Source organism: Lontra canadensis, unplaced genomic scaffold, assembly GCF_010015895.1.
Source record: "Lontra canadensis isolate GAN:19392208 unplaced genomic scaffold, GSC_riverotter_1.0 scaffold23, whole genome shotgun sequence".
NCBI lineage: Eukaryota > Metazoa > Chordata > Mammalia > Carnivora > Mustelidae > Lontra > Lontra canadensis.
In genome coordinates, this window is record NW_022631017.1 from 11,044,009 (window position 1) to 11,057,167 (window position 13,159).

Below are 13,159 nucleotides of genomic sequence, written 5' to 3' on the forward strand. Positions count from 1 at the left end.
TTCTGAATTAGCATTTTCATATTCTCTGGGTAAATACCCAGTAGTGGAATTATTGGATCACATGATAAAGCTATTTTTAACTTTTTGAGGAATCTCCATACTATTTTCCACCATGGCTGCACTAGTTTGCATTCCCACCAATAGTGCACAAGGATTCCCTTTTCCCCACATCCTCACCAACACTAGTTTTTTCTTGTGTTGTTGATTTTAGCCATGCAGACAGGTATGTGATGATATCTCACTGTGGTTTTGATCTACATTTCCCTGATGGTGAGTGACACTGAGCATCCTCTCATGTGTCTGTTGGCCACCTGTATCTCTTCTTTAGAGAAATGTCTGTTCATGTTTTCTGCCTTTGTTCTAATTGGATTACTTGGTTTTTTTTGGTGTTATCAGGTTTTTTAGAAATATATTTTGGGTACTAACCTTTTATTGAACATGTCATTTGCAAATAACTTCTCCCATTCAGTATGTTGTCTTTTAGTTTTGTTGACTGTTTCCTTTGTTGTGCAGAAGCTTTTTTATTTTGATGTATTCCCAATAGTTTATTTTTGCTTGTTTCTCTTGCCTCAGGAGACATACCTAAAAAAATGTTGCTGTGGCCAATGTCATAGAAATTACTTCTTGTGCTCTTTTCTAGAATTTTTATGGTTTCAGGTCTCACATTCGATCCATTTTGATTTTGTTGCTCCTTAACCGATTTTGAGCTCATTAATCCTTAATCCATTTTGAGTTTATTTTTGTGTATGGTGTAAGAAAGTGGTCCAGTTTCATTCTTTTGCTTGTAGCTGTCCAGTTTTCCCAGAACCATTTGTTGAAGAGACTTTTTCCCATTGCATATTCCTGCCTCCTTTATCAAAAATTAATTGACCATATAATTGGGGGTTTATTTTTGGGTTCTCTATTCTGTTCCTTGACCTATGCATCTATTTTTGTGCCAGTACCATAGTGCTTTGATTACTACAGCTTTGTAGTATAACTTGAAATCTGGAATTGCGATACCTCCAGTTTTGTTCTTCAAGACTGCTTTGGCTACTTGGGGTCTTTTGTGGTCCCATTCAAATTCTAGGATTATTTGTTCTTATACAAATTTTTAAAAGATTTTATTTATTTGTTTCACAGAGAGAGACACAATGAGAGAGGGAACACAAGCACGGGGAGAAGGAGAGGGAGAAGCAGGCTTCCCACAGAGCCCGACGCCAGGCTCAATCCCAGGACCCCAGGATCACGTCCTGAGCCGAAGGCAGACGCTTAATGACTAAGCCTCCCAGGCACCCCTCTTATATAAATTTCTATGTAACAAATTATAAATTTGTTAAATTAAATTATTAATTTATTATAGAAATACAATAGGAATATTAATTTATTATATAAATAAAAATACATAATATATATTTAAGAAAAACATCCAAGATTATTTCCATAAAGGAGAGTAGGGCAAAGCTCATCATTTTATTTTGGGATGAGGACATCCATGTTTGGTTATAGAACTGTTCCTGCCCTTACATACTAAATCTACACATCAGTTCTCTGACTTCTAGCTCTCTCCTTTAGATCCAATTCGTTGACTCTACAGATTATCTACACCAGGCTCTGAACTCATCTACTTCCTACTTACCACCTCCACAATGTCTTCATTCTCCACTCCAACCAGCCTTGAATCCAAGGTTATTACGTCATCCCCTCTTCATCCCCATAGCACCCTCTTATCAAAATCCGAACCCTGGATCCACGCAGCTCCATTTTCTCCAGACAGACGGAGCTGAGCCATGCCAGGAGAACCACACAAAAGTACCTACTGGTGTCACAAGACATTCCACGGCCCTCCTTGTCACCGTGCCCCCATGCATCCCAGCAATCATTCTGTGTTTCCCTGGTGAGGTCTCTCTCCTATTCTCTACAGCAGCTATTTCAAACCTTTTCCATCTTCTTCCACTGTCCAATCCCAATGCTCTGCTTTCCTTCACACAGATCAGAAAAGATACTTTCCAACTTCATAGAATAAATCAAACTATCAGTAGGAAAAGCCCTCAACCTCTCTCTACCATATTTTCAGACCTTCCTCTCCAACTATATTCTATTTTTTTCTTCTCCCCTTCTGAAATATAACAAGTCCTTATTTCTCACACCCTTCCTAATGCAGAGCAAATGTTTGTTTTGCCCCCACCATGTCACTAAAATAGCTCTTCCAATGAAATCCCGGATGCTAATCCCATTGATATTTTTAGTTCTTGTCTTACTTGACCAAACAGCAAGCTTCAGCTCTGTTAACCACTCCCTAATTCCTGAAATGTTCCCTTGCTGTATGAGTCGGTATTCTCCAGAGTGACAGAACCAATATGATATAGGTAGGTAGGTAGGTAGGTACGTACGTACGTAGATAGATAGATAGAAAAGAAGAAAGAAAGAAGACTTAGTATAAGGAAATAGCTCATGTGATTATGGAGGCTAACAAATTCCAGGATCTGCAATTGGCGAGCTGGAGACTCGGGAGAACCGATGGAATTCCAGATGAAGGACTATAGGCTAATGACCCAGGAAGGGCACATGTTTCAGTCTGAGTCCAAAGATAGGAAAAAACAAAACAAAACATGTCCAACTCAAGGAAGTCCAGCAGGAGGAACCTCCCACTTACTTAACAGAGGGTCAGCCTTTTATTCTATTCAGGCCTCTCACTAACTTGATGGGGACTCCCACAGAGGGGAGGGCAATCTGCTTTTCTCAGTCGACAGATTCAAATGTCAACTTCATCCGGAAACACCCTCACAGACACCCAGAATAGTGTCTGACCAAATGTCTGGCATATCGTGACCCAATCAAGTTGACACATAAAATTAACTGTCACATTTGCCCTCTGAGATATACCATCACTTATTTCTCCTACTGTTTGCCTACTACCCTTACTTGGTCTTTGCAGGTGGCTCCCCTCTGTATAACTGGTCTTTGGTGTTTTGTTTGGGGCATTCTTCCTTCAGCCTCCTCTCCCTGGGGGATTTTATTCTCCCTTATAATTCCTGGCGCTATCTGTACACATTTGTATCACCAGCCCAGGTGCCACCTCTGAGCTCCCAGTTCTATGTGGAGAAGCCTCAGAGCCCTTGTGAGACAATTCCTCCATCCCCAAGCAGTAGCTGTCTCATGTCCTGCCTGATGTGGATAGCAATTTCATACGATCGCTTGATAGTGCACTTCTTTTAGTCACAAGTGTCAACCACAACGCTTACTTGAGTATACTTCACACATGGATTTTTCCACCTGTGCATGAAAGATCTTGAATCAACACCTCTTCTCCTCCAGCACTTATGCTCTCCCAGTTTGCAAGTATTTATCTTGACAGCCAATTTAGTGCATGTTGGAATGGATGTAGGTCTGATATCATGTGGCACACTGATTGCCTTCGGGCATCGTGGTAAATTCTCAAATCCATCTGCTAACAGTTGAATTCCTAAAAGCAGCTATCTAGGACTACTTTATTTCTAGCCATTGCTATGGAAGATGATGTCCAGAAGACTATCTGGAAAAACTAAAATGTGTGTGGACTGTGGAGGAGAGCATACTAATTAGCACGCATAGGGATTCACACCATGCAATTTTCTTTTGGGCATTATCAAACTCAACAATCCCCACACAGAAATTCATGCTTGACCAATATGTTTGCCCATTTTCCTCTTCCTGAGTTACTTCAGTGAATTATCTCACAGAGATCATTGTCCAAGGCAGAAACCCAGTCACCACCTTAACTCCAGCCTCTCTCTCATCCCCATATCCAATCAGTCAGAAGTCTTGCTCAACACACCTGCTAAATATCTGTGAAATTCTTCACTTCTCCCCATCCCCACTGCCAATGCCTTACTTAACTCAGGATATCTAACCTCTTGCTTGGATTACTGGAATTGCTTAAGTGGCCTCCCTGGATCCTTTGTCTTCCCACCTCTAACCTACCCTCCACACAGCAACCAGATTGATCTTCCCCAAACAGAGGAAAATGTCACTCTCCCCAATTCTAACCTCCAGTGATTGGTCACTGTTCTCAGGACAAGGCCCTAACTCCATACTAGGGACTGGTCAGTTTAGCAGCTGCATTTTCACTTCCACCAATGTGTGTCCCCTTGGGCAAGTGACTTAATCTCTCATGACCTCCATTTTCTCATCTACAAAATGGAATTATAATGGTTGAATTAACAAAGAGTTAATTCTTTTAAAGTGCTGGTAACAATGTTACTTATCTATCATTAACTAATACTATTACTTTTCTTTTAGGAACTTTACAATCCATTCACACAGAATGCCTTTCACTTCTTCAAGGAGGCCATGCTTTCTCTCACCTTCATGGCTTTCCACTTATCTCTACCCAGAACACTTCCTTCTCCCCTCCCCCACCCTACTCTCTCCTCATCCTTAACCTGGTGACCACTAGTTGTCCTTCAGGTCTTAGGTTAGATGTCTAATGCTCTAGGAAGACTTCTATGTCCCTTAGTCTGTGCTTGTGCTCTCTTGACTCCCAGTACTATTACTTTTTCTTTTTTTTCAAATGACTATGAGAACTCAGGTCGCTGAACAAGCGGGGATGCAGGGTGTGGCATGGCATCTGCCTTCTCTCTGGGCCTCCAAGATTAGGTCCAGCCCCAGTGGTTATGGGACTGATGGTCAGCAGAAGCTTGTTGAGAAACTGGAGATTCTGAAAGTGTCCATGGTTCCAACAGTGACTAAGTGTGGCCTAGAGTTGTGGGGAGGGCTGCTCTGCCTCTGCAGGGACATCACTGCCATCCTGGAGCAATTCCAGAGTGCCAGGAAGGAGATAGCATCCTTGGCCTGACTAGTGGCTTTTTCATGAGAACTGGGAAGACCCAGGGTGAGAAGGCCTTAGGAACCGAGTGGGGAGACGCTAATGACATTCTGATAAATGTTTAACTGGCTATCCCTCTGGGGTCGGGGGGGCTCCAATTTGTGGCATTTTGCCGTATTTCCATGATGTAAATAATCCCACCATGACTGATTTCAAACTACCAACATGACCTCACTGAAGGTAGAATTAGGAACAGACACATACAATGAGCTCTTGTGAGTCAGGGCACCACTGGGAGAGGCCTAGGTAAGGAGCTGAGAAGAGTCATAGGTCGGGAGAGTCCTCACAGCTAAGCATCAACTCACAAAGGCACATGTCCTAGAAACCTGCCCGGTCTCACCCATCCCCAGGCTCAGTGTGGTGTCAATACTTACTTCAGACACATTTGGGTGTGCCTACCTGGGCTGAGGTCCTGTCACCTTGAAGCTCACTCAGTGGTCACCTAGGCGACTGCCTACGTAGGGCTATGATGGTCTCATGCAGTTCTGAGGGGGTCTTCTGGGCCTGCCTCCCATGCTGGGAGGGCCCAAACTTGCCTCAGAGATGTCCTTGAAGGACCCTGGCTAGAGCAGGGAGAGAGCTACATCTTAAGGGGAGGCAAATGGATGGAAAACACTCTGGCGACCCAGGTCCTGAAGGTATGAAATTTCAGCTTTACATCTTGGAGTGGATCCAGTCTGACATCTGAGGAATGTGAAGACACATCCAACATGCTAGCTCCGAAGGCAGCACTGTTAAACCCCTCCCACAGGAATGTGGTAAAACCTTTCTGGGAAACTTTTAACCCCTCCTAGAACAGATTGTAGGCTCACAGCAGCATTTTTTGTGCCATACCCCAAACACCTAGAGCAGCACCTAGTCAAAAAATGGGTATTCAATAACTATTACTGAATCTACTGGAAACATCCAGAATTCAAATGGCCACTGTCTGACCAAAAAGTTACACCAGATTAAATCATTCACAGAAGCGAAAGGGAAATGTGTAGTGGAGACAGTGGGTCTGGAAATTGGATCTGAGGTGGGGATCTGCTTTAGAATTTGGTAAAGCAAACACAAGCAGGAAATATGCATGGAGATTAAAGTAGTGAGCTCTGGTAACCCCTAGTGGATACACTGCTCCTGGGTGGTACAGACAAGAGAAATATAGCATGTAGTTATTGAGCACCTACTACAGACCCAACCCTCTCCTGGGATTTTTATGTTCTTCTAAACTGATGAAATCACTAATACAAGGCCCATCTTCTCCCCAGAAGCTCCCTACTCCTACTGCCTCAACTCCCATTTATAGAAAAAGCTTAAAGAGTTGACCAAGTGGGAAGTTTAACTTCAGGAGAACAAGCCCTTGGCCTACTGTTACCAGTGGCAGCATTCTGCTCAAATGAGGTCCTGCACCCATTAACAAGACTGCATCTCTTGGTGGGGGCCAGTGATTACATGATTCTCTTTACTTTCTTAGGTTCTGAGGTTAGGACCACAGTGCAAGTTAGATGTTCCTTCTCTTAATTTCTGTGTCAAATATAGTTAATTGTTAGGCTTCTTTAGAGGCCTAGAATGTGTTGTTGAGAACATATTTAGGGCATCCCAAATTTCTAGGTTGCCCTTAGGTATGAAGCAGGGAGATTCTATCCAGAGTCAGGATGTAAAAGCAAACAGGCAGCTGGAGAAACTGCCCATCCCAGGTACTCTGGCAGCTGTGGTGACTACCTGGATAGTCATTCAGAGGAAACAGTTGTGAGAGAGAGAGATAACAAGGGGTTTTACGGCTTTCTGTAAAAACAGCATCTTCCAATTGGAGAAGCAGATGACAAGTATCCAGCTATCAAAACCACAGAGGGCAAAGTCCCCCGCCTGGGCACAGTCTGACTGCATGCCTAGAGGTAGAGTAAGCCCCTTCTAGGTTAACAGAATCAGATATATATGGGACACCTGCCACTCACTGCAAAGCGCTTCACAAAGCAGGCTGGCTGCATTCATCTGTGTAATAAAGCAGAATCTGAAACAAACCCTCTTTACTCAGTTTCTTGGAGCCCCATTGTAGAGAACATGCCTTTAATTAGAGTCAGACTACACAGTGGTGGGGCTCTGCTATACTGTGGTTTGGTGCTGCACGCAGAAAAGTTACCATGTATTTTTCCAGGCAAGCAAAATGCAGATGATGTTTAATATCAGATATCTCTCCAGGGAAAGAACATCCTGTAGCAAAATAATGCAAAAGTTTGGGCTAGTTTTTGGTTTGTCTTTTAAAAACAGAATATTCAGGGGTGCCTGGGTGGCTCAGTCATTAATCGTCTGCCTTCGGCTCATGTCATGATCCTAGAATCCTGGGATCAAGCCCCATGTTGGGCTCGCTGCTTGGCAGGAAGCCTGCTTCTCCCTCTCCCACTACCCTCCCCCTACGTGTGTTCCCTCTCTCTGTGTCTCTGTTAAATAAACAAACAAATAAATAAATGAATAAATAAATAAATAAAATTACATTCTCATAAAACCACTGCCCTTGTTTTCTGACACTGGCTAAAAGAGATTTAGGGGCACTTGGCTGCCTCCGTCAGTGGAACGTATGACTTCTGAACTCAGTGTTTTAGTTTGAGCCCCACACTGGGTATAGAGTTTACTAAATAAATTAATAAATAAAATAGATTCAGGAACAACTTCCTGAATCCTAGCTGAGACTGGGGAAGCCACCTGGTCCAGAAACCAAGTAGGCAGTGACCTACCTCTGGAATGAAAAGGAAAAACAGTCAGGGCCGTAACAGAGCCCATCTGCTATGGCCATGATCTTGGGCTTGGTTCTTAGGCTGACATTCACTTGAGTCTATCATCTGATATAGTCACTTTCTTGGTTGCAATTTATGAGCTGTCAGTGTTTACTTGTGAGACTGTGTGGGAGCTGGAAGGGAAAAAGATAAATACACCAAAGCCCGGCTGAGCAACCGATAGGCTTTACATTTTATTTCCAGGAAATGACATCTTGTTTTCACAAAGAGGCAGGCCATCCTCTCCAAGGGAGGCTGCCTTGGCTTTTAGGGGCAGCCGTAGGGGTTACACCCAACCTGTCCAAAACAAATGTCAACTGACGTGCTTCTGAGGTACCCAAATGATAACAAAAACAATAAATTTAAAAAGCAGAACAGAAATACATAACCCATTCAACACACAGTGAAGCAGTCTATCAAGTACCCGGAAGCAGCCCTCGTGGGGAGTACCAGCACGGCCTCAGACAGCGATGGCAGCGTGGCCGGCCAACACGGAGGCTCATGAGGAGGACTTCCTAACTCAGTCTCTGTCCCACGTGGCTCCATCCCATGCTCTATCTCAGAGCAGCCCAAGACCTGGCCACAGATAATCCTCCAGACCATACAAGCTCCCATTGTCTGGCAATCAAATCCCTTGAACGCCCCTGGAGCGTGGTCTTCAGGACAGTCTCTTTGCTTGGAAGAGAAAGAAAAGAGAATTAAAGGAGAAGCCTGTATTTCCCTGGCCTGGCCTCCCTGCTGCCATCCTCATGTCATGCTGTTCAGAGCCTGCTCCTCATCTCTCCCAGAGTAAGAGTTCAAGGCCCATGAAGGACCCTGAGGTCCTTCTGTGCTGCCCTCCTCGCCCCCATGGTGTGCTCCACTGGGGTTACACTGGTTGCCTCGCTGCCCCTCCGCTCCCCCCCCTCAAAAGTGTTCCCCCTTCCTGTGGCCACTGCCTCCAGGGCCTTACTCCAGTACTGCCTTCTGCCACCTTCCATGACTACCCTACCAAAAATGGCAACGATCACTCTCTGATCCCTTGCTTTTTCTTGTAGCACTAATCACATCTAACTTACTAGATTTTTGCTTCTCTTTCTATTCCTGTAAACTATAGCAGCACTTGGCACAAAGCTGGCCCTCAATGCACACTGTTGAAGGACAAAGGAATTATATACATAGCACTAGGTAAGGACAGGAGAAAAGGGAGGAGGTAGGAGGGATAATTTACTGCTATGTACTGTTTCTGCTTCCTCAATCCGGGGAAGCAGGGATCCCAGCCTAAGAGCACAATAAAGCTACCAAAGAGACTGTCCCGTTCCCTGAGATTGAGGTCCTGAACACTTGGTAGGAGGACGGACAGGATTATAAAATCCTACTCTTCTCCACTTGTGGGCAGCCTTGGAGAGCTGAGAGAGCTATGTGAGTCTCCCTTGCAGCTAAGGCCTCACCTAGTAGCACACCGAAAAATAAAAAAGCCACAAGAAAGAAATTCTCTTGACTCTCCTCAAGCAAATCACCGTGCCCACCCTCCCACATTAAACCCTTCTCTCTAGATAACAGGATATACCCTCCCACTCTTAGACACTAATTCCCCCATCTGCCCTGCCCTCTCCTGATTGCCAAAGAATCTGGCCCTACCCACTATCTCAACTTCCCAGCATCTCCTCCTCCACAGGCTCAGCAATTGAACACACTCAGATCTCTGTGTCTTCAAAATCAAAAAACAAAACAAAAACTTCCTCTTATCCCACCTCCTCCTCCAGCTATGGCCTTCTCTTGGTGCTGTCCCTATGTCTTAGTGGCAGCCAAATTTCTTGAGGAACTTGTCTATCTTACTTTACTTCCTAACCTCACACTCATTCTCCAATTCATGGCAAACTAGCTTCTCACCCCACCAGTCCCCCCAAACTTATACTAGATAAAGTCATCAATGTCCCACACTCCTGCTATATCCAAAAGGCAGTTTTTCCTCTGATGCCCTGCTTACTTTTATCCCCAACACCTGGCACTTAGTAAGAACTGAGAAGGAAAGGCTCAGATGACAGGAATCAAGGAAGAGATACTCTTTGTGGTTGGTTCTGATTCAGGTTTCATGGGACAAGGGTAAAAGAGGTCCAAACTCTCCAGAGTAGGAAAGCAGAAAGCAATTCAAGCAGATGTCTTAGCCAGGAATAGGAGCATGTCTGGTCTCATCAGATTTCTTAAAAATCACAGTGGCAGGCAGTCGGGCAGGATATATATCCAGCTGGTGCAGAGAAGCCTCAACGATGATGCACCTAATTCTATGACATTCTATGGGGGGAGGGAGGAAGAAGCATAGTCAGTGACCCCAGCCACTCTCTGAGATTAGTTCATGGAGATCTAAAAATGCTCTGTGTTCATCTAGAGTTAAGTGTAGAAATCAAGAAACTCTCAAGGAAAATCTGCTTTGGTTAATAACACTCCTCTGTATTTACACAGGTGGTCTTCTATAATAAGAAGTTCCTGAAAGTGTATGTCTGTAAAGGAAATCATAAAGTTACATGCTCGGGAAGGGAGAATCCATTTTTTTAGAGAACCAAAATAACTCTATTTTATCATTAAGAAGACAAAAGGGGCGCCTGGGTGGCTCAGTTGGTCCAGCATCCAACTCTTGATTTCCACTCAGATTGTGATCTCAGGGTGGTGGAATGGACCTCTGCCTCAAACTCTGTGCCTCAGGCTCTACATTCAGCACGGAGTCTGCTTGGGTTTCTGTCCTAATGTCCTTGCCCCACTTGTGCACATGCGTACATTCTCTCTCAAATAAATAAATAAAATCCTTAAAAAAAAAGTCTAAAGGACTCTAGACTCAGCAAACAATCTGAGGTTCTAGGCCATCATGGGCTGTTACTTCACACATGGCAATTAATCCCACAGCTGACCTCTACTCCAATCACGGTCCCCTCCCCCACTGGGGGGACAGTTCCTGTGCTGCCCTTATCATTTCCAACTATGCATCTGAGATGCCACAAGGGTGATGGGGAAAAGGGGTCCCATCAAGGGACAAGGAAAGGAAGGACAACAGACAAAAAAAGAGAAGGAAAGGAAAAGTAAGGGGAAAAAATGGGAGGTGGTGATGGAAAAACACAAAACAGTTTCTAGGAACAAGTCTACTAATTTTCTATCCCATGACAATTTTGCAAAGGAAGAATCTTTGAAAGTCAAAAATTTTAAAGAGTTCAGTGTTACAAACTATTTGCGTGCATGCCTGTGGACACCCCAGCCCGTGGCTACCTTGCTGAAAGCCATTTTCCCCTAGATGAACTGTCATGTGCTGGGCAGGCATGCTGACTTCATGCACACGACCCTTCAGACTGTCTAGGGGCAAGGCTGGGTGGATTCAAAGTACTTGCTAATAAGTATGCTCTGTGGATGAGCTCAGCTTGCCAGACACCATTACTGCTGCCATGCCCACATACTCCTTTATGAGGCTCTGTCTTGAGCAGAGGGTGATGGGCATTATCAAGGAAAACCTTGCAGCTGGGCAGGCAGATACTCTCTTAAGTGACTGCCAGTTTCTCCTGTCCCATGTCTGGATCACTCTCGTCAGAGCCCACAGGAAATTGGCAAGAGCCACAGGCCCTGTGGTCTGACCTGAGTCTATCTCCCTAGAGACCCTCAAGCTCTACAAGGGCCTCTGTGTCACAGATGCAGGAAAGCTGTGGTTCATAAACCTTTCTCCTCACCTCAGCATACCTAAAGGCCACAGCATGCTCCCACCAGCAGCCTTGGTTCCATGTAATAGTATCAAGGGAGCCAGGGAATGTAGTTTGAAAAAGCCCCTGGACTGAAAATCACTCTCCTAAAGGACCAACAATTTTATTTCTAGGTAATCTGCTTTCTTCCTTTCTGAGTACAACCCAAAGAAACGGCTAGGGAAAGCTAAAAGCGAGAATGTTAACACTCTGTCAACCAACCAACATTTAATGAGAACAGAACAAACAGAAGAGGGGGTGTAGCTGACAGAAGACTCTGCTCCAGCACCCCACCAGCTCCAGAGGGAGAGCCTCTGCAGGGAATGTCAAAAAATGTCTTCCCTTCAGAAAATTTCACGTCAAAATCCCAGAGAGCCAGTTATTCATGTGACAAGCACTTACTAGATGTCTGTTATCGCCCCACCTCCAGAGCATCCTTTTTCTAACACAGGATCTAGTCTCCAAGCCTTCTCCTCCTCTCCTCTGTATAATCTGGACTCAGAGTTTATGAGGGTCAGTGGCTCATTGGTCATGTGGCATTACTCCTCCCACGGGGATATGGAACTAGAAGACAACCACCAGCCAGGAAGGCCTAGAGTGGGGCTGCTCCTGGTGGAATCAGCACCCTACACTGCCACAGACAGAAGGGTTTCTCCTCCCCGAATCTGTGGTAAGAGCAACCCCTGCCCGGGAGGCAAACAGCCCTTCGGGGGTATCCGAACTCTGACAATTACAGGCCAATCCTGGTTCCCAGATTCTAAGTCAGGTCCTTTTTAAAATTCCCATGCACTGGGGATTAAAGCAGCTTTCAATTGGCAAGGAAAGTCGGTATTTGAACTGGGAATTTCCTCTAAACCTCATACTGCAGACCAGTGGAGCTCTTGATGGCTCTGGTTCATGTTTCCCTAAATCAGGACTCAGAACCTTCTGTCTCTGTGGAGAACTCCTCAGAGCTGCAATTGCTGCGATAACCACGGAAACGGAGACCAGTGTCAGCGCCCCTCCCGCCAGGAAGCACGCGGGGAGTCCGCTTCAGCTCACCGAATAGGCTCCGAGGGTTACCAAAAAGGCAGAGAGGCACCCTCTGTAGCCTCTGGAGGGAGAAGGCGGGGGGGTCTGATGTGATTTATTCTGCAGCTATAACTCTGTGTGAGGAGAGCCAGAGGTGAACTTAGGACACGTGGCTCTTCCTTCCCTTTCCAGTGCTGCATGAAGCCATCTATGGCACTTGCACACATGAGAAGAAACCCAGTCAGTGGGCTCAGAGAAGAAAGTACGTGGGTGTTCCTTGCGCCCCGTTCCAGCACACTCCAGCTGGAAGGCTGACCTGGGTTAAATCTGGGTCTCGGGTCATTGCGCCTCACAGAAGGCATTTACCACACCTCAGCGGAACACCTTCCAAGTCGGTGGCTGTCCTCATGTTGCTCTGGCACCATGTGGACATTCTGTCACCTATGGGCCACGAGGAGGCACTGCTAGGAACACTGGACTGCTTCTCGTGCCTCTACACTTTGCACTGCAGCCTCTGCCTGGGAAGCACCAGCCTTGGGAACCTTGAGACTCTGTTCAAATGGCACTTCCATGAAGCTTCCTACTGTACCTCCGCCTGCCCAGGCCAAACTGACTGCCTGCTCCTCTGCAGTGTCTCAGCATCCTGGCCGGGAACTCGTCCCACTGCCTCCCTGCCTTTCTCCCTTCTCCATGGACTGAGTGCTGTGGGAGCTGCAACAATGCTGTCTGTATCTCTTTAGTCCTGTGTGGTGTGTACTGTTCCTATAACTGCTGACAGAGTGAGAAGTGAGGGGAAAAGCAACAGGATTCTGCCAGAATCTAGTGGCTCCTGCAAGGTAAAAGATCTGGGA

The 13,159-nt window shown here is 45.5% G+C and overlaps 1 protein-coding gene across 5 annotated transcripts in view; it reads right to left on the reverse strand.

Moving 5' to 3' along the window:
• The window catches only part of RNF8 (ring finger protein 8), a 48,986-nt gene that overhangs the window by 9,456 nt on the left and 26,371 nt on the right, over window positions 1-13,159 (reverse strand). The window contains exon 8 of one of the 5 annotated variants that reach the window (XM_032862326.1): window positions 7,770-8,274. The exons of the other annotated variants lie outside the window; for them this stretch is intronic. Within the exon in view, the coding sequence (XP_032718217.1) occupies window positions 8,258-8,274 (17 nt within the window). The 3' untranslated portion in view covers window positions 7,770-8,257. Of the gene's footprint in view, window positions 1-7,769; window positions 8,275-13,159 lie in introns of those variants that run through there. 5 annotated transcript variants of the gene reach the window in all.